Source organism: Monodon monoceros, unplaced genomic scaffold, assembly GCF_005190385.1.
Source record: "Monodon monoceros isolate NGI ecotype Baffin Bay Population unplaced genomic scaffold, NGI_Narwhal_1 Super_Scaffold_20, whole genome shotgun sequence".
Lineage (NCBI taxonomy): Eukaryota > Metazoa > Chordata > Mammalia > Artiodactyla > Monodontidae > Monodon > Monodon monoceros.
The window spans coordinates 16,122,726-16,146,697 of NW_021703777.1; the positions used below are offsets into that span (position 1 = coordinate 16,122,726).

The window sequence follows — 23,972 nt, forward strand, 5'->3', positions numbered from 1 at the left end:
CATTTACAGTTACTATAAAATATTGGGTATATTACTTATGCTGTACATTACACCCTTGTATCTTATTTACTTTATACCAAGTAGCTCTTACCTTTTAATCTTCTTCCCCTATCTTGCCCATCCCCCTTTCCCTCTCCACACTAGTTTGTTCTCTATATCTATGAGTCTGTTTCTTTTTTGTTATATTCACTAGTTTGTTTTATTTTTTAGATTCCACATATAAGCGAATTTAAGCTTTACAACAACTTTATGAAATAGATATCAATTGTTTTCTTTTATGGGTTGAGAAACTATGGCTCTGAAAGGTGAATTACTTGCTTAGAGTCATTCAGCTCATAAATAAGCCCCAATTAGAATGCATTCTGTTAGAATCTAGAGTCCATTTTTATCCCAGTACATCAAGTTGTTTTCAATAGAATGTGCTCAAGAAAGAACAATATATACTCACACCATTATATTACAACATACAAATACGAGCTCACAAAGAATAAAAATAGTAACAGGATATAGTAGCCTCTCTGGACACACAAAACATTATTGATATTTAGAACCAATATATTTTGTTTTTTATGGTGAGTACAACTGTGTGTTTATATTAAACATTAATACTCTCAGAAAATATTTTTACTTGTGTTCTAATAAATAGAAAAAAAAGTATCCCAAGTATTTAAAAACTGATGATAAACAGAATTTAAAATTATAAAACTATAAAATATAGACAAATTATAATTGCATGTTACTCTTAAAAGGCTTGTATTTTAAACTCCATTAATGCAGGAAATATCTTTTTTTCTAATTACTTTCAGAAATTTAGGTGCTGTCTGGTGCAAATTAGCTGCTCATTACATTTATTGAATGAATGAATACATTAATTAAAGAATGAAAGAATCACATCAAATAACTGACACCATAGAAGGCAAGTCTGTCCAGTTATAATTCCTCACTTTTGTTGAGAGGTAATTTATTTGTTTTACTTTATTAACTTACGTTATTATGATAAAATGAAATAACAAAAAATACTTTGAGTATATTTATTTTAAATGTCAAACAATGGATTTTTCTAGCAGTCATCATGCTTAGATTATTAATTTTAGACTTTCCAAGGTACATTTTGTTAAATTCCTTCCAAGGTCCAGTCCTTGGGGAAAAAAAACCAAAAAACCCTTAAAAAGGGAAATTGTTGATTAACTCATCTTACAAATATTTTATTAAACTGAATTTCCTTTTGCATTTCCAAAAACATTGTATCCAACACAGTGAAAGGCCAGAGTATAACCTTACAATATTTGTTGACTATTAAATTTCAGGTAAGTTGATAATGTCAGTGCTCCATCCAGATTTCTCAGATTCCTTTCAGTACATTTTACACACCTCCAGCTATTGTGTGCTTTTCCTTCCAGCAGCCAGCACCTATGGCTCTTTTTCAGAGGAATGCTGTCATGAGCCCAGTTTGTCCATAAACATAGAGATCCAGACCTGCATGGGAATTTACGTGCCCCCAGGGCAGCCCTTTATCAATGATTGATTGATATAGGAGTATGAAAGCTTCAGCGCTTTTGCTTCTGGGTAGGACAACTTTCAGGTATAGCTTACACTGCAAGTATCCCCTTTGAGATCAAGCTAAAGCTAGGTTACCCTCTGCAGGACTTTGCCTCAGACTGCACGCTTGCTGGGCTTCCAACCCTTCCAATTCTTGTTTCTCTCAATCCTTCACCAGTTGCCAAGGGAGGCAGGGGTTGGGGGAGGAAAAGACTGGGAGTTTGGGATTAGCAGATGCAAACTATTACATATAGGGTGGATAAAGAACAAGGTACTTTATATACTTAAAGTACCATGTATATCACAGGGAACTATATTCAATAACCTGTGATAAACCATAATGGAAAAGAATATGAGAAAGAATATATAACTGAATCACTTTGCTGTACAGTAGAAATTAACACAACATTGTGAATCAACTGTACTTCAAGAAAAATTTTTTAAAAAGAACTTATACTCTCGTCTTGTTTTGCCCGCCAGTCCAATTATTCCATATTTTTACTTTCAACTAACTATGTCTGCTTTCACTTGTTTTTTTTCTTTGTTTAGAATTTGTTCTGGTTATCTATTGCTGCATAAACAACTAGTCTCCAAAACTAATGGCTTAAAATGACAATAGTCATTTATTTTGTTCATAAATTTGCACTTTGGACTCGCCTCAGAGAGAGCGCCTCATCTTGGCCATACAGATTGCCATCTGGGGCACTTGACTGAAGGCTGGAGGCTCCACTCCCACTGCTGCTCACTTCCATGGCTGGCAAGTCTGTGCTGGGTGCTGGCTGCTGGCTGGGGCTCTCCCAGGAAGAGGACTGAGGCTCCCTGTTCCTCTTCATGGGCCTCTCCCTGGCTGATTGGCTTTTGCACAGCATGGTGGCTACATTCAAGAGGGGGCATTCCAAGAGGACCATCCAGAAGTGCAAGAAATTTTTATGATTTAGCCTCAGAAGTCACATAGCAACTGTTCTGCCATACTCTATTGGTCAAGGTAGTACCAAAAGTCCACTAGGAAACCAGAAATAAACTCCAATACCCAATGAGAGCAGTGTCAACACTGCGCTGTGTGAAGAACACAGAGGATGAGATATCCAGTGGCAAATATCTTTGGAAAACACATTCTGCTACTGTCCACTCTCCAGCCACAAGATTTCACGTCTCCCACATGCAAAACTCAAGCAACCCTGCTCTGAAGACTCCAAGATTTCATCCCATTATGGCATTAACTCAAAGTCCAGGGTCTTGTCATCTAATTCTAGTTCAGATGTGAATGAGACTCCCCTGTTGTAGTTCTTCTGGTGCATCCTTTTGAATACTGTTCCTTTCAATCTAAAGACCGTCAACTAAAGAGACAAATTATCAGGCTAATGGTATAACAGTCAAAAAATAAATGCTAAAACACATCTGTTCAAAGGGGGAAAAACAGGAGAGGCATAGCACTTACAGTTGCACAGCACTTCAAATCCAGATGGGCACAAGTTGCCAGTTCATAGATGAGGGTTCAGTCCTACTTCCAAGGAGTTGTTCAGTATAGTATGTTCAACAACTCCATTCTGTTGGTTCTTGGTTCCGTCCTCTAAGTTATCTTTCCTTTTCCATAAAAAGTAGCCCATGTTTGCAACTAGGTAGTTTTTTCAGCCAACTTCCTACCTACAGAAATTCAAGAGTCCAAGTCTTTTTATTTTATATATTGTGTCCATTCCTCTTAGTTCAAGTTGACATAATAATGTTTAAAACCATGTGGACTTTTTGTTTATCAATTTATAATTCATTCCATTATACAATGCCAAACTTACAAGATGTTTGAGATAAGCTCTCCTCTATATACAAGCATACCTCAGAGATATTGTGGGTTTAGCTCCAGAACACTGCAATGAAAGAATATCTTGATAAAGTGAGTCACACAAATTTTTTGTTTCCCAGTGCATACAAAGTTATGCTTACGTTACACTGTAGTCTGTTAAGAGTGCAGTAGCATTATGTCTAAAAGAATGCACATATCTTAACTAAAAAATTCTTTATCACTAAAAACTGCTAAACCATCATCTGAGCCTTCAGCAAGTTGTAATCTTTCTGCTGGTAGAGGGTCTTGCCTCAATGTTGACGCTGCTGACTGATCAGGGTGGTGGGTGCTAAAGATTGGGGTGGCTGCAGCAATTTCTTAACATAAGACAACAATGAAGTCTGGCATATAGATTGATTCTACCTTTCATGAATGATTTCTCTACACCATGCAAGGCTGTTTGATAGCATTTTACCCACAGTAGAACCTCTTTCAAAATTGGAGTCAATCCTCTCAAACCTTGCTGCTACTTTATCAAATAAGTTTATGTAATATTCAAAATCCTTTCAATAATTTTCACAGCATCTTCACCAGGAGTAGATTCCATCTTTTAAAAAAAACACTTTGTGTTCATTCATATGAAGCAACTCCTCATCTGTTAAAGATTTATCATGAGATTGCAGCAATTCAGTCACATTTTCAGGCTCCATTTCTAATTCTAGTTCTTTTACTATTGCTACCATGACTGCAGTTCCTTCCTCCACTGAAGTCTTGAATCCCTCAAAGTCATCCTGAGGGTTGAAATCTAGGTCTTACAAACTCCTGTTAAGGTTGATGTTTTCACCTCTTCCCGTGAATCACAAATGTTCTTACTGGTATTTAGGATGATGAATCCTTTCCAGAAGGTTTTTAATTGACTTTGTTCAGATCCATCAGAAGAATCACTAGCTATGGCAGCTAGGTCCTTATGAAATGTATTTCTTAAATAATAAGACTTGAAACTCAAAATTACTCCTTGATCCATGGGCTGTAGAATTAATGTTGTATTAGCAGGCTTAAAAACATCATTAATCTCATTGAACATCTCCATCAGAGCTCTTGGGTGACCAGGTACATTGTCAATGAGCAGTAATATTTTGAAAGGAACCTTTTCTTTCTGAGCAGTAGGTCTCAGCAGTGGGCTTCAAATATTCAGCAAGCCACGTTGTTAACAGATATGCAGTCATCTAGGCTTTGTTATTGCATTTATAGAGCACAGGCAGAATAGATATAGCTAATTCCTAAGGGCCCTAGGGTTTTTGAAAAGGTAAATGAGTATTGGGTACAACTTAGTCACCAGCTGCATTAGCCCCTAACAAGAGAGTCAGCCTGCTCTTTGAAGTTTTGGAGCCAGGCACTGACTTCTCTCTACCTATGAAAGTCCTAGATGGCATCTTCTTTCAATAGAGCGCTGTTGTTCTGTGTAGGCACCCTCACTAATTATCTTAGCTATATTTTCCGGATAACTTGCTGAAACTTCTACTTGCTGCTTCAACTTGAACTTTTATGTTACAGAGATGCCTTCTTTCCTTAAACCACATCGACAAACCTCTTCTAGCTTCATACTTTTCTTCTGCAGCTTCCTTACCTCTCTCAGACTTCAGAGGATTAAAGAGAGTAAGGGCCTTGTTCTGGATTAGGTTTAGGCTTAATGCAATGTCGTAGCTGGTTTGATTTTCTATCTAGACCACCAAAACTTTCTCCATATCAGCAGTAGGATGTTTAGCCTTCTTAACATTGGTGTGTTCCCTGGAGTAGCACTTTTAATCTCTTTTAAGAACCTTTTATTTGCATTCACGACTTGGCTAACTTGTAGAAGAGGCCTAGCTTTCAGCCTATCTCAGCTTTCAAACATGCCTTTCTCACTAAACTTGATCATTTCTAGCTTTTGATTTAAAGTGAGAGATGCAATATTTCCTTTTACTTGAACACTTATAGGTCCTTGTAGGGTTATTAATTGGCCTCGTTTCAATATTGTTGTGAATCAGGGAATAGGGAGGAAAGGCGGAGAGAGACAGGGAACTGCAAGTCGGTGGAGCAGTCAGAACACATAATTTACCAGTTAAGTTTGCCATCTTATATGGTGCAGTTGATGGTGCCCCCAAACAATTACAATAATAACATCAAAGATCACTGACTACAATCACCATAACAAATATAATAATAATGAAAAATCTTGAAATATTGCAAGAATTACCAAAATGTGACACAGAGACAGGAAGTGAGCAAATGCTGTTGGAAAAATGGTATGGATAGTCTTGCTCGACGCAGGGTTACCACAAAACTTCAATTTGTGAAAAATGCAGTTTCTGCCAAGTGCAATAATGCAAAGTACAGAAAAAAGAAGTATACCTGTATTATCTCTATATATAAAATCTATACATTTTCAGTTATTCTTTACAACTTACCTCCCCCCTCAATAAACAAAGTCCATTTTCTGTTTTAAGGCTACCACTCTACTTCAGACTTTGATTCTGTTATCCTTTATATTCTAAAATATTTTGCATCAGTTCTTTCCTGCCCCCCACCCCACCCAACATAGTCGATCTCTCCTCAGATTAAGCTTTTCCCATAGTCTTCAAAGATTCTTTACTACACAAAAAGTGAATAACTCAGAAAACTAGTATTCTGCATATTACATTTAGGGTAATTTTACCTATGACATACTTATTAATAAATTGATCTTTCTCAAATTATGTATAAATAAGAATTTACTTTAAATATATATGAAGTGCCCAAAGAAACAAAAATAACTTGAGATTGAAAACTAATAAAGTTAGCTCATTTTCAATAATAAAATTTCCACCATTCTTAATAATAATATAAAATCAACCAGTCTCCAAAATTGATCTGATCAATTTTTGCCTATACTCAGAATTATCTTGCATTTTAAAAGCCCAAAAGCGTTTCTGGAAGCTGAAGAAAAACAACCAAAAAATTACATATTTATTGCAATAGGTTAACAGCACTCGGCAAGTGAGATGAACTGCATTTTCATAAATTCCATAGTATTTCTGGATCTATAATATTAAAAGCCACTGAGAAAATAGAATAAATAGTTTTCACACTACACTGATTTTTATATCAAAGGTATTGCTTATGTTTATTGAAAAGTGAACAAAAATATCTTCATGGGATATGTTCAATTAACTTCTAAGATAAATTATATTTGTTTCCTAAAATAATTTCCTGTGGGAATGTGATGCAGAAATCACAATGTTATTTTCATTAGAAATGATCTATACTTTCTACATAAAATAAGTCTCAGTACCTGTTATATTCAGCCTACAAATGTTGTATTATATGCTATGTATTGCTTAATCATTCACTTAAATATTTGATTTTAATTAAAATTATGCTTTAAACTTCCACTGTTTTCTATTTAAAAATATTAAAATCATTTTAATTACTATAAAGCATTGTATGTTCATATAGAGAAAACAATTAAAAAGCAAAACACAATCTTTTACCACCCTAAGGCTATTTAATCACAGATCATTTTCTAAGTGAGGTCTTCACCGATAACATTTTTGAAATTGATGCAGAACCCATAATGAACTCCCAGTCCTCCTTTTCTCTTATTTTTCTCCATAGCATTTATAGCCACCTAGTATTCATTCTTTTTCTTTCTCTTCCTTCCCTCATCTATCAATCTATTGGTCTATTTCTTCATTCATTTATTAAATGTCTCCATCCTAAAACTTTGCTCTATGAAACAACATTTATATTTTGTTCACTGCTCTATCACAAGTCCCTGGAACACTGCTAATGTGTGCATATTTGTGCATATGTGTTAAATGATTAGTTAAATGATTGGTCAAATGAATCCTATCTTGTTATCAGGTTTAAGCAATATATACCATTTTAAAATTTTTCATAGGACACTTCAGTTTTTACATCAGAGTTAACTAAACCCCGTTTTTCTTTCATTTAGGACATTAAAAACTTCATTATTAGTATTCTTGGATGAATATACTTGATGCTTAAAACTCTGGACATACTATTAATTATTTTTTAGGGTAATCCCAGAAGGAAAATTTTAGGGTTAAATGGCATGTATATTTGAAACATTCTGCCAGCCTGCCCTTGACAATCACTGATATCAACTTATACTTCCACCATGATGTAGGAGAGTGCCCAATTTTCCACACTCTCAAAGTTTTCTTCATTTTCTTTTTAAATTTGCTGAGTATTTTTCTCCTCTAAATGTCCAAAAACAGATCACTATGAGAGATAATGTTTAATTCTTTTCCACTCAACAATTTTACTTTACCTGAGCTAGATCAATCACAAAGTCATTTACATGTCCATGAATTAAAACTTGGTGCATACAATGTTCACTGCAGCTCTATTTACAGTAGCCAGGACATGGAAGCAACCTAAGTGTGCATCGACAGATGAATGGATAAAGAAGATGTGGCACATATATACAATGGACTATTACTCAGCCATAAAAAGAAATGAAATCGAGTTATTCGTAGTGAGGTGGATGGACCTAGAGTCTGTCATACAGAGTAAAGTAAGTCAGAAAGAGAAAAACAAATACCATATGCTAACACATATATATGGAATCTAAAAGAAAAAAATGGTTATGAAGAACCTAGGGGTAAGATGGGAATAAAGATGCAGACCTACTAGAGAATGGACTTGAGGACACAGGGAGGGGGAAGGGTAAGCTGGGACAAATTGAGAGAGTGGCATTTACATATATACACTACCAAATAAAAAATAAAATAGCTAAAATAGTAAAATAGCTAGCTAGTGGGAAGCAGCCGCATAGCACAGGGAGATCAGCTCAGTGCTTTGCGACCACCTAGAGGGGTGGGATAGGGAGGGTGGGAGTGAGGGAGACCCAAGTGGGAAGAGATATGGGGATATATGTATATGTATAACTGATTCACTTTGTTATAAAGCAGAAACTAACACACCATTGTAAAGCAATTATACCCCAATAAAGATGTTAAAAAAAAAACAACTTGGTGCATAAGAGTAGATTGCTTAAAATGTGACAGACCTCATTTAATAATTTCTTCATTAAATGATTCAAATGTGTTTTTATTGGTTACACAACATTTAATGGCATATGGTATACTGATTGCAAATATACTACTTCCCTCTTTAATTTAGACTAATGAAAATGAGTTTTATACTTCTTAAATGTCTGCAAAGACTTCATTTGAATAAAATAAAATCACCTCAATACTGTTAATAAAAGTTCTCAGACAATTTGAAATAAATACACAGCTATAAAATGTTGAGTGATTGAATGTCCTATTAAGTATATGAGTCTCATGAGAAGAATACTATTCGTATATCAACCAAACTCATAACTTAGGTCATTTATCAACCTCAGTTCTTGACACTGTTACCTACAAATATACGACAGTCAGTAATCAATTTTAACTTGCCTATGAGTCTATTCTAGGTAGAAAGATAACAATATACATGTTCTTTAAGTTCTGTAAGGCAAAGCACTCAATTCTTCTTAGTTATGTCATGACTCAAGGAACAAATAAGCATATCAAGCTCTACAAATTAATTCAAACAATCTTATAGCTTCATATATATACATGCACACACACATAATAACAGAAAATAATTTTATCTGGCTTGTAAATAATTTGACATAAAACCCAAAAAGGCTCTTCTCACCGGTATTAAGGTTTAACAGAATTACCAATATTTAAATGACAAATAACAGGGTTAAAAATCCCCACTATTTTCTTATTTTATTTCTAAGAAGATATGATGGTAAAGGAGATCATTCATAGGATAAACATTGACACAAAGCGTATAACCAACAGAACTATTATCACTGTACCTTTTGATTATATAATAATGATTTTTTAAAAAAATCAAAAGACTTAACATACTAGTTGTACCCAGCAAAAGTTAAATGGTATTAAGAACTGTAAATACAAACGGGCTATTCTCATTTTATTTATTTATTTATTTATGGCTGCATTGGGTCTTCATTGCTGTGCACGGGCTTCCTCTAGTTGTGGTGAGTGGGGGCTACTCTTTGTTGCGGTGCACGGGCTTCTCATTGTGGTGGCTTGTCGTGTTTTGGAGCACGGGCTCTAGGTGTGTGGGCTTCAGTAGTTGTGACACATGGGCTCAGTAGTTGTGGCTCGTGGGCTCTCGAGCACAGGCTCAGTAGTTGTAGCACACCGGCTTAGTTGCTCGGCGGCATGTGGGATCTTCCCAGACCAGGGCTCAAGCCCATGTTCCCTGGATTGGCAGGTGGATTCTTAACCACTCTGCCACCAGGGAAGCCCTATTCTCATTTTAGAATCAAGAATTTTTTTGTCATATTGATCAATAAAAAACCTAACCTAAATGAAAATTAACAAAAAAAGAGGAATTTATTTAGAGAGTTGATAATATCACACCTGACTTCTTTTCCTTGATTGGATCAATGTAACAGGACAAATAGAAGTTAATCTTCAATTACCAAAACAAAGCATGGATATTAATTAAATTGGCCCTGGTCACCTATTAAATCTATGTTAGAGACATATTTTGGACTGTATACCTTAAGATAGCAGATTAAGTTCAAAAGAATGAATCCTATAATTATCACAGTATCTACATATGTCAGAGGAAATCAGATTTCATAATCATCTCATCAGGTGATAGCTTTAGAAATCCATATGTTTTTTTCTAATGTGTTGATTATAGAGGCATGTGGGATTTCTGCTATCATTTATCTGAATTATAGGCTACTTTAAGATGCAGGATGGCAAACTTAATGAAGTATTGGCTTATTATGATAAACTCTTTTCATTTAGCAAGCTGGCTAATTTACAATTGTATAGTGACTTTGACAGTCCATATGTCTTTGACTTCCAAATAATAACTGTCTTCATAATGAAGATATTTCCCTGTCCCAAATTCTTTCAGAAGCTAGTGTTGGCTTGGCATTAAGAAGAAACATGTTTCACATTATAATAAGATTTTATACTTCTAAGGAGCTTCAGCGGTTCTGAAAATGACTTTGAAATACAGTCTTATTAATCTTTAGTATTCTCATGAAAGCCAAGTAGGTGGCAAATATTATCTCACTTTTGTAAAATAGAAACTAATGAAACAATTAGTGAATTTACTTGCCCTAGGCTAAATACCGAAGCAATGAAAAGTCAGAGTGCCAGTCCTGGAACTTAACTGAAGATCTTACTATGCATTGCATCTATAATAATTTTTATGGAGGCAAGAGTAAAGGCAAAGAGAAAAAAAATCCTCAGAAAATATGAAGATCAATCTAATCTACTTTAAGAGACTCTGGAATAGATATTTGTTGATTGATCGTGCTTGGTCACGGTGAGAGTGATAGTACCTAAACTTCAAAGAACTAATTTCCCTGCACCGTTTCTGGGTGACCACATAACGAGTGTGGTCAGAGACAATAGTAAAGGAATTTGAATTCTACTTCAAAACAAAGCTAAAACCTGACAAAATCAACAATGGTACAATAACTCAAGAGAAGAAAAAGAAAATAAGAAAAGCTAAATTTGGACTTAAAATGGACCTTTAAGTTGGTAATATACTTGATTCCTGAAAGACAGTGAAAAATAAAGCAAGTCTCTATGGATCTCAGGGTCTCCCAAGTATGCTTATTTGCTTGACCCATCGTATTCTCCCGCTTTGATTTTTCATTAAAAACTCCATTCTGTTTCATTTTTTCTCTTCATAGTCTCATAAAGATCCATTACAACAGTTTGGTTACTTAATGGCAATACATTTGTAAATTGCTGTTGAAAACTCTTGCTCCCATTCTTTATCTAATTCTCTTGTGTGAAATAATCTACTTACCGGTTCATTTTCATTATCAGAGAAAGTTATTTCATTATTATTTCATTCTATTTTAGTATAAAAATGCCATTATTAGTAGATGAACTAATCCTAATTTTAAAAATCAAAATTATTTTTGGAATTTCAACCCCTCAAATAAATGTTTACCTTTTATATAGCTGCTTTGTTAATACTTGAGGAAAATTAAAGTAATTCCATGAGACTGGCATGATATATATCTTGTATACAACTGATCTTCCACATCAGCAGTTATTTCTGCTCTAATAACTATAGCATATTACGAGTTTGGTTTTTTTCTCTAATAGGATATGACTTATTAGCTTTAGTAAAAAAACATCTAAAATCTTTCACTAAATAAGCGGTTATTTTTTTGTCCTGCACACTTAAAAGAGACATGATAAATGTATGTTTACAATTGTCTATTTTAATAAGGAAACTTTAGATTTTGTTTCCATTTCTTTAAAAAGACAGTCTATACTTACCTGGCCCATCATTCATTTTGTCCAGGCACCGACGAGTTGTGCTAAGAAACGAGGCATGTTTTATTCTGGCCACCAAACTACGAGGTGGCATGTATTTATGCTGAACTTGAGACATCTCATATGATTTTTGAACATCATAGGTGCCTGGTGCTGGAACATCCTGAAACAAATTTCAATGGACTAGCATAAACATATACAGAATTTCCAAAAAGATATAGCATATGTCACACTAAGCAATGATAATAGAAAATATGAAAATTTTCTTTAATTAACCATTAAAAATAGAAATTTAAAAGAGTATCCCTAAATCTATGCCCTCCTTCAATTAACTTGTAAAAATTTAAGATAAAATAAACAGAATTATGAAGTATAGGTTCACATTCTTAAAAAAAATAGCCTTCATAACATAGATCAAACTCTAATTTTCAAATTTCATAATGAAAATCAAATTTTATACAGAAATGAGAGCAGTGATTACTTGTTTTCTTAAGCAGCAAAACTATTCCTGCTTAACTGTCCTATGTGAGCACACCTTACTTATTCTACAAATGAGACTGCTTATTTCATTTTAATAGATTTCAATTAAGTTAAAAGGCTTCCCCTTTCATCACTTATGGCTCTTTACGTGCTCTACAGTTATATTAACATTTTTAATCAACATAAACCACACGGATATTAATAACCACAATAATAATTCTAAACTAAATTAAATCAAAAATATCATATATTTGTTGCACAATTAATGCCTGGAAACCATTAGCTAATTACCTCAATGGAAACTTATAAAACTCATTTTCTTCAAATTATTTTAAAACATAACGTATTATATATATAACAAATCTGTTCATCTGTATTATGTATAAAGACCAAACTTTTTAAGTTTTAATGATTTTCTGGCAGGCAGGAGACTTGTATTGTGGCTAAGGTTAGAGACTCTAGCACTAGACTTCTTTGGTTCCACATATCTGCTCCTTACTTGCTGTGGGACCCTAAGAGAGCTGCTTAACCTCTGTGATCCCGTGTCCTCATCTGTAAGTGGGGAAACTATAAAATTTATATCATATGTCATTGGGTTGCTGTGAGGATTAAATGAGTTAAAACAAGTAAAATACTTAGATTAGTTCCTGATTCTACAAAAGGGTTAGCTACTCTTACTATTCTACAAAAGCTAATTTCAACGTAAAAAACAAGACTGAACAATCAGGGTCTAGACCAACAGAGAAGAATTTTAATGTTTCAAATAATTCAAACAAATTTGGATACTGAGAAAGCAAACTTTTGAAGTCCATCTAGGAGCCATACTTTATAAAACATACTTTCTCTTGTTCCTTATATCCCTATTATCACCCTCAAGCACAAGCCAACAACATTATCTCCCACTTCCAAAGAATCACTAAATACAGTAAAAGTACTGATCATGACTAGCAGAGGAGATTCTTACATGAAACCCCATATTTCTGGTTTAAGTACGGTGTCAAACACAAATGCCACAATCTATAAGTCAATTAAGAAACGTCAACAGCTGTTTGCTTCTTGTCTGCATTAGGAGTACATTTAGTAAAGGGAGGCGGAGGATAAGCAATAGAAGCAATAGCTCCAAAGATGACTTTTGGATCTTTCGGGGCTGCTTCTGTGGTATGTGAAAGGAAAGTAGAAGAGAGTGCAAAGGCACAAAGAAATCATGAGTACAATGTACTCCGAGTATTTAGGAAAGCTTTACAAAGATCTTGATTATCCCTACTATGCATTTTCATTTTCTTATCAGAAGCTGTTATTGTTCTTGCTTCCCTTAGCACCCTGCCTGGAGTCACCACCTAGTCCCTCTTCCAGTGCCTAGCCTAGATATGACTGACGGGTTTGGCTGCTGCCACATAGGAACCTTTTTTTTTTTTTTTCTTTTTTAATGCCTCGAAGAAAAAGTAAGTAACTGCACAAGTGATCAGTTTTCTTCAACAATAGTGTGTTCCCCTCTAGAAAACTTCGTCAAACTAGCTACCCTAAATTTCATTAGATTCACTGGCTCCTCTACCAAGTGAAAATATACTACCCTCATCATGACCACATCTTTTTATAGCATTTTTATGCTTCTCTGAAAACTTATTCCCTACCTGTGTCCTTTACTGATGTTTCTAGGCTCTTCTTACTCATCTTCAACTCTCATTTTATCTGACCAAGAGATTAATATGTCAAATAAATTTTCTAGGCATTAATTAATTCCTAGGATTAGTAAGACAAGTCTGAAACCCTGTTTAAAAGCAATAACTTAAACAATACCTATATATAGTACTTTACACACCATTTCAGGGGAAAATAGTATGTATAGATAAGATCATCAAATTTCTGTTGGTGATCCTTTGCACATCACAGAAAAGGCACATGATGAGTGGATATAATAGACATTTCTCATCCTTTTTTTTAAACCCAGTACTTGAATCCTGTTCCTGTGTTTGGGAAATTCCACATGCTTTACAGCAAAATCTGAGTCCCAGCATAAAAGCCAAAATTACCTGAGTCTTATCTTCCTGGTCTAACTTTAAAAACCTAGGACATGAATCTAGGTCACAGGCTCAAATGCCAGCCTTTCAACTGGCAGCCAGTTATTCAAAAAGACACAGAACATTAAAAATTCCATTTTAGATTTATTTTATTTATTTTTTAGTTTAAAGAAGCTGAATTAAAAAAAAAATTCTATTCTAGTGATGGCACTCATAGAGCTAGCAGTTATGTTCCCAGAGGCAACAGTGGGAGGACAACCTGAAAGAGCAATTAGAGACTGAGGGAAAATGCCATAAAATGATGAAATAAAACCTATGTCTCAATGCAAATTAAAGTTAAGTCTAAGGTGTCTTGACCTCTTCATCTGGAAAACCAGGGCCCTACCTAAAAATGACATAAATAATCATAGAATTAAAATAATTGATGTATGCGAAATTCTTAGAATGGTATCTATAAAAAATTAATAAACAAAAACCTCAATTAAATATAGTCAGAAGATCAGGAGGGAGAGCTCTCAAACCATGGGACAACAGCAGAGCCCAACAGGAAGAAGAAAGACCCTCTTCTTTCCTGGCAAGGACTCAGCCAATGAAATGCCATGGACTCTGTTTTCTATAGCCCTCCTAACTTCCCTTTTCCCTTCTGTAAAAGTGTTCTCCTTCCCTTGCCCTGCAGGGAGTTGCACATGGCTCACCATGGTTGCAGACACCAAACTGCAATTCTCTGCTGATCTCAGATAAACTCATCTTAGCTGGAGAAATATCTGGCAGTCTATTTGTTTAGATCAACATACCTGATACATGCACTAGTATTTGCTTTCATTGCCATTAATATCATTATTAGCATTATTATTTCTATTAGTTGTGGGACTACATGAAACCCTCAGTGATATCTCCCTTTCCTGCAGAAAGATACCAACAGGATATTTGAAAGCAAAGCTCCTAGTATTTTAAGCCCCAAACAAACAACAACAACAAAATCCAAAGTAGTTAAGTTGCTGGGAATCACATGAAGACAGTGAATCAGGCAGTAAAAAAAAAAAATCACTGGTGGCAACCAACTTCAAAGGAAGGCAGGTCACCCTGTTTGTATTTTGGAAAAACCTTTTCCCATACTTCGTGGTTTTATTTAACCATGTTAAGTTGAGTTGAAGCCCATGCACAATTCCCAATGCCCGGAACCCTTATATTAACCACTTAAAATCCAAGCCTAACTGACCTGGAGCCCCAAAGACCAGCTCCTCATTTCAAAAATTTCAGTATTTTTCCCATCCCTGTTCCCTGCCATTTTGACATATGAAATTTCATATACTCTCTAACCTTGGACATATTAAACTGCATGCATGCTCTTATCTTCCAAAACTCTAATTACCAAACATCAACAATTAAACACCCCAGGCCTAGCAAGAAATGGAGCATTTGATCACTGAGTTGTCTCCCAAGATGTATGCACAATGCAAATAAAGATGGAACTCAAGTTTTAGCCTCAAAATAAATTTTTCCTTTTACCATGCTATGGTAAAGGACTTGGGGATGGATGTCTTTACTTCACATTTCATTTTTTAATTGATACTTTCACTGGATACAGAATTCTTGGTTGACTTGCTTTTCTCTCAGCATTATGAATATGTCATTTCACTGATTTTTGGCCTCCATTACATTATTTCTTTTTTTTTTTTTAAGAGTATTTTTTTTTTTTTTTGGTTGCGTCAGGTCTTAGCTGCAGCATGCGGGATCTTCGTTGAGGCAAGCGGGCTCTTTGCTGCAGTGTGCCGGCTTCTCTCTAGTTGTGGCGTGCAGGTTTTCTCTTCTCTAGTTGTGGCATGTGGGCTGCAGCGTGCCTGGGCTCTGTAGTTGTGGTGCGCAGGTTCCAGAGTGCGTGGGCTCTGTAGTTTGTGGCACACAGGCTCTCAAGTTGAGGCACGTGAGCTCAGTAGTTGTGGCATGCAGACTTAGTTGCCCTGTGGCATGTGGGATCTTAGTTCCCCAGCCGGGGATCGAACCCATGTCCCCCGCATTGTAAGGCAGATTCTTTATTACTGGACCACCGGGGAAGTTCCAGCCTCCATTTTTTCTGATGACAAGTTCATGATCACATTATTTCCACTGTATGTAATAAATTGTTTTTCACTTTCAAGATGTTTTCTTTGTTTTGGTTTTCAGCAGTTTGACTATGGTATGTCTAAGAGTGTTAGACATCTTTATGTTATTACTTAGCAGTTCACTGAACTTCCTGGATTTGTATATTCATGTTTTTCATTAATTTTGGAAAGTTTTCAGCTATCTTTTCTTCAAATGTTTTTTCTGCCCTTCTTTCTCACCTCCCCTTCTGAGACTATCATTACATATATGTTGGAATATGTGACATTGACCCAAAGGTCTCTGAAATTGTTCGTTTTGTCAATCTTTTTTTCTTTTTTCTTCAGATTTAATGGTTTCTATCGAGCTATTATTTAGTTCACTGATTCTGTCTTCTGTCATCTCAAATCTGCTATTGAGTCCAGCTGGTGAATTTTTCATTTGCATTATTGTACTTTATAATTTTAGAATTCTTTTTTAGTTCTTTTGCTTGCTTGCCTGCTTGTTTCTATTTCTTTATTGAGATTCCCTATTGTCTAACTCAGTATATTTTACTTCAGTTATTTAAACATAAGTTCCCTTGATTCTTTGAATATATTTATGATGGCTGCTTTGAAATCTTCATCTGTTTGATACAATGTCTAATCTTACCAGAGTAGGTTTCTCATACTCCCCCTGAGTATGAAATATACTTACCTGATATTTGCATATCGAATGAGTTTTGGTTGAAAAATAGACATTTTAGATAATATATTAACTCTGGATTATATTTTCCTTTAGTAAGGACTGTTGTCCATGTTGTCTTGAGTTTTCAAATTTATTAAGAAAAAATATTGTCTGTTTATTGCTTCAAGAATCTGCAGAAATGTCCTTCTTTACATTTTTGATATTTGTTATTTTTGCCATTTCTCATTTTTTTCTTGATCAGTAACATCACAAGGTGGTCAACTCTATTCTGTCTTTTAAAGATAGATCTATACAGATAAATAAAATAGAATAGGTTTTTATTTTTGAACTTGTTTCTCCCTGTAGTTTTGTCAATATTTGCTGTATATATTTGTGGAGCTGTGCATAAAAATTTTTAATCATCATATTATGGTAAATTTAATTTTTAAAAATATTAAGTGAGACTGACTGTTTATTTCTAAATCCCATTTTGTCTTAACATGTTTTATTTGTAATTAAAGTAGCTATTCCAGCATTTCCACCAATGAGTAGGTTTTGATAAATCATTTTTACTTTTCAAAAATGGTAAAATGTTAAAATCATAATTTCAAAGATATAAGAGATCTGTGAAAGCAAAGAGGATTTTATGTACTAAATTCAAAAATGGGGAAAGCCCTTCTAATGTGAGTTTACACTGAAAGCTGCTTTCTTCTATATGGGCATTTAGCAAGTCAGGGTAAGAGCTAAAGATTAGGTTCTTCATAGGCAGACAGATTATTCTAAGGAAAAGAAGAACTAGTGGAGCTTTCAAAGGGCACACAGTCTATCATAAGGGACTGAAGACTAGGGGAGACCAAATTCATTACTGGTTCTTTATGATGGACTATTTGCTGTGTGCTAGAACAGGCAAAAGAACAGAAGTCTGGGTTGAAGAGACAGAATAAAATTTTCAGTCTTCTGATGCTTAGGAGCTAAAGTCACACTAGAACAAGGGCTGGCAACAGAGTACAAGCCTCTTTCTCAAGATATTTGCCAAGTTTTGAACCCGAATGGCATAGGAAGCTAAAGAGTAAGATGAAAATTTGTAAGGGGTAGGACTTGCAGGGAGAAACAAAAGAGAACCTCAGGCACTCAACCAAAAACTCAGAAGGGCAACCTGAAGAAGTTGCAGAGCCACAAAGGCAGAGTGGAATCTCAGTCTTCCTGTGCTTAGGAGACAAACTCTCACCAGCAGGAAGAGTCCACAGCGATATACAGCAGGTCTAATAATAATAGCTATGTGAGAGAAATTCATATGCTTTACGAGAGTTAACATCCTAGGCAATTAAACCAGAACTACTTCTTACAAGAAATAACTGTTCTTCCATTTCTGCTTCCAGTAAGCTATATATGTATACACACATAACACACACACACACACACACACACACACACACACACACACACTGCTAGGTAGCATGATTTAGTAAATCATTAACTATGATTTGGGATAAAATTTATTTATTTGGGGGTAACTTGTTCTAGCTGTTATTTCATAGCTAAGTATATTCTGGTCTAAAATTTTAGTTTAAAATCCCAAATACATAATTATTAAAAAGTCACTTAGAGCTTCTTTTATGATGAAGCTTGTCAAATTAGTGAAGTGACTTAAGAAGACTTGAAGGATATTTTCAATCAAAGCTTCAAATCAAAATCTTTAATCAAATATATATGGTGATAAAAATTATAGGCCATAAATGTAGTGAAGTTTGCCTAAATATGCAGAAAACTTTGATTAAAGCAATTTACCAATATGTTTATCCAAGTTGTTTAATTTTGGATTTATAGAGAAGGCATTTCAGATGATAATCAAATTATCTTTGTTCTGCATATTGCAAATTATAATTACAAATGTGTTACCCTTGCCATTTTTCAGCATTCCTAATATTCATCATTCTAAACATATACCTCTTTAAATATATGACTTAGAAAAGAATGTTACTTTAGAAAGAAAAAGATTTTAATATAGATGTGACATAATGTTAATTGTTAAATGACAGTCAAAAACAGGAAGTATTGATTTCATTTTCTGTATTCTCCCAGCACAGTGAAAAAGACCCTTTATCCTAATGCTGATTTACGAAAGAAACTACAATTGTCAGCTATACCATGATACTTCAAGGCCCAGTAAAGAATAACAAAACCGGCTGATGGACAAAATCATGTAGGCAATAAAAGCATTAATTTCACCTAATTTCTCCAACATAACATATAATTCACATTTAAGTCACAAATTTCTAGTTGTTTGCTGTACATTTCCACATCATTATTCTCACGTAGTCTTAAGATAAAACTCATTATCTTCCCTTCCCCAACTACCTAACCATCTATCCTTTCCCACCTGCCTACAATAATTCCTTGTCTATCCAGGCCTGAAAATAGAAAGTCGGCTCTCACATTTCTTCACCCTTCTCCCCCATATCTAAAAATCAACGCTCTCTTTCCTTTACTACCAAAAAGATCCTGGTAAGTGCTCTAAAATACTACCTGACAACTGTATTAACTGCCTCTTTAAGCTTCAGGTCTCTCAGTCTCAAATCATTGGCATCCCAGTAGCAAATAAGTTATTGTACTGAAACATGACAGACATCTGCTGGAAGCATTCATTGGCTCCTGAGTGTCTATGGGAAAAAATTCAGGAGATTCTCCTTGGTATGCAAAGCCTTTTTAAATTGTGAAGGCAGTTTTACAATTTTAAAGCTCAGTTAAAATGGAACATCGTCCATGAAGCATTCTTGATCACTCTAGCTAGAATTCATATCCTCTAATTTTTAATTCTTCTATTACTTATAGTTTATATAGACACATAAACATATAAAAAGCACATTAAACAAATATACTATATCTACTTGAATATTTCTTTGTCAATATAAGAGCAGAAAGAGAATAAAGCCATCTGATGAGAAGGGAAGGTTTCCGCAGATAGGATTCTATGTACCCTACGTACTTGCAGATTAATTTTTCTTTTATTCTCTCAAATTAAAGAAAACTGACAGTAGCAATACAGGAGCCTAGGGGATCCCCAATAACACTGGGGGTCTAAGCCATTTCATGCTTTCTGTTTTACCATACTTAGATTGTGACCCTCATCCTAATGTTCTGAAGATTTTAGCCATAGCATTCTCATTTCGGAAACGAAGAGAAAGGACAAAGGCAAAAATTGTGTTTAACAGCTGAAACACTTTCCAAGAGGAACTTTCCTAGAAGCCAAACCAGTAACTTTTGCTTTCTTCCCATTGGTTAAAACTGTGTCAAATAACCATTCTGTAGCTATAAGGGAACTTAAAAAAAGTAGTTGTTTTACCTGGAAATGTTGTTCTTCTAAATAAAATTGGGTTCTGTTAGAAAGGAAGAAAAAGAATAAAGACGGGGTAGGTAGCTAGTAATCTCAGTCATAATAGCTGCCTTTGAGGGCACTAGAACCATAAAAAAATTAATTCTTTTCTAGAATACTATCAGGATATTAGACTATATAAAAAGCTATTTTGACCCATGGCTTATTAACTTTGTTGTCTAATTCTTGCTCATCCTTTGGGTTTCAAAGCTTCCCTGAATCCATTTGTTCTTGCAATAGGCTTTCAGACACACAGCTCTTAACTTTGTACCCATTGTTACATTTGCAGTTAAACAAGTCTTTAATTATTTTTTTAAAATCATTCATTCCCATAGAAAGGTAAGTTTCTTGAAAGTTAAGGAAGCATCTGTTTTGTTCATCATTGTATCCTCGATGATGGCAAGTGCCTGGCACACAGTAAGTGATCAATGAACATTTTTTAATCAGTGAGTAGATATATGGGCTAATGAATGAGTGAATGAATCTGTCTACCTCGAAGCTTTCCCTCTCATGTGTGGCCTTATCACTGAGTTTCCCCATAAAAGTAGGGCTGACACTATGCCACGAAAGTATTTTCAACCCCTACAGTGCTTAAATTTGCCTCACATAAGCAGTTCTTTATAAAATGTCTGTTGTGTAAAACTGTTCAAGTATACTGCTTTCTCTAAAGATGCTCCGGTTTCTGGCAAAGACAAATGTAATTTATAATCTCAGCAATGATACAGAAGTATGGATATTTCCATTCAAACTGATCAAGGACTCACTTTCACACAATCATTACAGTGTGCCTCCAGGTAGTTAAATTTGATTGATATTTTATGTGAGATGTATTTCTTTCTCTTTGCTAATATCAAAAAAGTAGACTTTTACTTTTGATGCTTGAGCTTTTCATGATTACCTTTGACACTGGTTTTACAGAAAAAAATGTATATCTCATCAGATTAAAGTAAAACATGTGAATAGAAATGGCCTTTCTCTTCCTGTAAATGCTAATGCTACTGAGTTATGGAAAAAGCATAGATTATTACTAGTTACACTAGCTCTGATTGACAAGATACCACTTTTTCAGCTTTATCAATTCACAAAAATCCAAAAGTAAATTATTTTATAAGTCGAATGTGAAAGGGAAGAAAGTTAATGTAAATGATTCTTTAAAAAGAACATAATTGCTCCCAGAGCCAGTTGAACAGATTTGGATAAGACACTAAAAATCATCTTGATAAACCTAGAAAACTTACAAGAGGTAAAATCTGAATGTGATTTGTGAAGGAAGTGTAATTTAAATAATAGAGTTGTGAAAATTGTTGATTAACCCTAGAGAAATATCTAAAAGAAAGAGTCCAGAGACTTCCCTGGCGATCCAGTGGTTAAGACTCCACGCTCCCAATGCAGGGGGCATGAGTTTGATCCCTGGTCGGGGAACTGAGATCCCACATGCCGCAGGGCACCGCCAAAAAAAGAAAGAAAGAATCCAATCAATTTGTTATGTTTAAACTTTGTGAAATCATATAACCCTTATTATCATCTACTTATGCTCAGTATGGCAAGAATTATCCATTGTATAAAAAAAGGAATCATTTCAAGGTAGTGCTACTGAAATAACCTTAGAACTTGAAGTCAGAATTGCTGGGTTGTATTCATAACCTTATTATTAGCTTCAAGAAGGCCCTCAAAGATCTCACCCACTCATGCAAACCCCTCCCACCATAATTCATGCTGAATGTCATGTTCAGAAATACTTAGCAGGTCACTGTGCAGGAAACATGTCTTTTTCTCTTCTTATGAGATTGGCAGTAGTTAAGTCATAGAACTATTCATGTTTGGAAGTTGCCTCCACCATCTATAGTAAACTAAGAGTGGACAGAATGATCCAGGCTGGCTTCCGGTAAGCTATAAATATCTTAGCATCCCATTACCTACTCCAAAAATAACTATGGTCATATCTAGACACAGAAGAGTAAAGATGATGAGAGAGGGGAATAAACTATGAAAAAGGTGAAAAGAGAGAAGAGAAAGCAAGGTGACTAAGAAAAAGAAGGTACAGGACAGGAAATAAAGATTGTCTAGACAGAGAGAGAGAGAGAGAGAGAGAGAGATAAGGAGTTCTGGTAATGTTAACCATACACAAAAATAATATTTTATGACACACCAGCTGTAGATCTCAATGTCAAAAGACAAACTATACATCTGAAATTCTGGAAACCCAATTATTCTCCCCTAATGTTCCTATAAATATCTTTCCTGGTTAATGAAATATATTTTAAATATCCTGTCTTCTTCCAGATCTATGGTGCTTATGTGACACTAAACAATTGTTCAGGTTATCTTATATTTGGTGACAAATTTAGTAGCACATTTCTTAGTAACACTAAATGTTTGTTGATTGAGTAAAGAAACAAAACAAGCAAAATTAAAATTAGATGAAAGGGCTATTAAAGACCAAGGGTGCTACTGCTATTTTCCAGACTCGTGCATATAAAGATTACAGCCATATAAATACATCCAAAATATTATTTAATTTCATGAGGAGTCAAGAAAATGATCATCTAAAATAAAAATGTGAATATCCTTACTTCTTCCTTTCCCTTCCTTTAAAGAATTTGATACAGTTTCCTCTATTAAAAAAATGCTACTTAAGTGATACTGTTTTTAAATGCTACCCTAACACACAACTGTAAAGCAATTATACTCCAATAAAGATGTTAAATCAATCAATAAATAAATAAATGCTACCTTATCTTACAGCCTACAAACAAAAATTTACTGAGTCTTTACTAAGCACTGGCCTTAGTGTATACCAGTAGTAAAGATTATGGACTCTGAAGCTGTGTTGTCTGAGGTCAAGCCCTGGCTTGTATTTTTGCTAACCATATGACTATGGGTAAATCTTGTGTCAAAATTTCCTCATCTATAAAATAGGTATAAGAATGACTGTTCCCACCTGTTAGTGTTCTTATAAGGATAAATGAGTTAATATACGTGCAATACAGAGTGCCAGGCACATAGGTGAGCACTACTTGAACTTTTAGTAATTATTATATTTCATTATAAATTTTAAGTTCCTAATATCTCACGTATTTAGGTAGCACTTGATTTTTCCCCAAATAACTACTACAAATACTATTTGAAAGTAATATACTTTACAATGTCATAAATAAATTTAATTTTAGAACATGCAGTTAAAAAAAATCAGTGTATCTATTTCGCATGACAAAATGTACAAACACTGAAATGGAATTGTAACTTGCTTATGGGTCAAATTTAACAAGTATCCATATTAGACATAAAAAAAATAAAACTGCGCAAAACCCTCTATCATTTATTAACATTATTGAGGAAATGTCATGCTAAAATAATATGGTTTTAAGCTTTTCCCATGCATTTTAGGGTGTCACTTATTGAACAATTTTAAGTGTCTTTGTTATAGTTACTGGGAATCTACATTTTAATGTATTAAAGAAAATGTAAATTTTCTAGTCCCAGGTTCTAGTTTTGTGAAACACAAATATTTTCAATACCTTAAAGATATGACTACCTTGAGAAGACTAAATTTCTGATTTATAAAATCCATAGTCCATATTAATACCTGTACAATAAAAGAGTAGGTCAACTAAGCACATAAAAAAGCATGTGAAAAAGAAGACAAGTGTAAGAGAAATAAAAGTTTGTGATTTCAGTTTGGAAAAGCATCTGATTATCATCTCTCATAA

At 34.5% G+C, this 23,972-nt stretch overlaps 1 protein-coding gene across 1 annotated transcript in view; it reads right to left on the reverse strand.

The window, feature by feature from the left end:
* STPG2 (sperm tail PG-rich repeat containing 2) overlaps positions 1-23,972 on the reverse strand; it is a 550,510-nt gene that overhangs the window by 363,210 nt on the left and 163,328 nt on the right. The window contains 1 exon segment of the mRNA XM_029234789.1: positions 11,650-11,809. Coding sequence (XP_029090622.1) covers positions 11,650-11,809 — 160 coding nt within the window.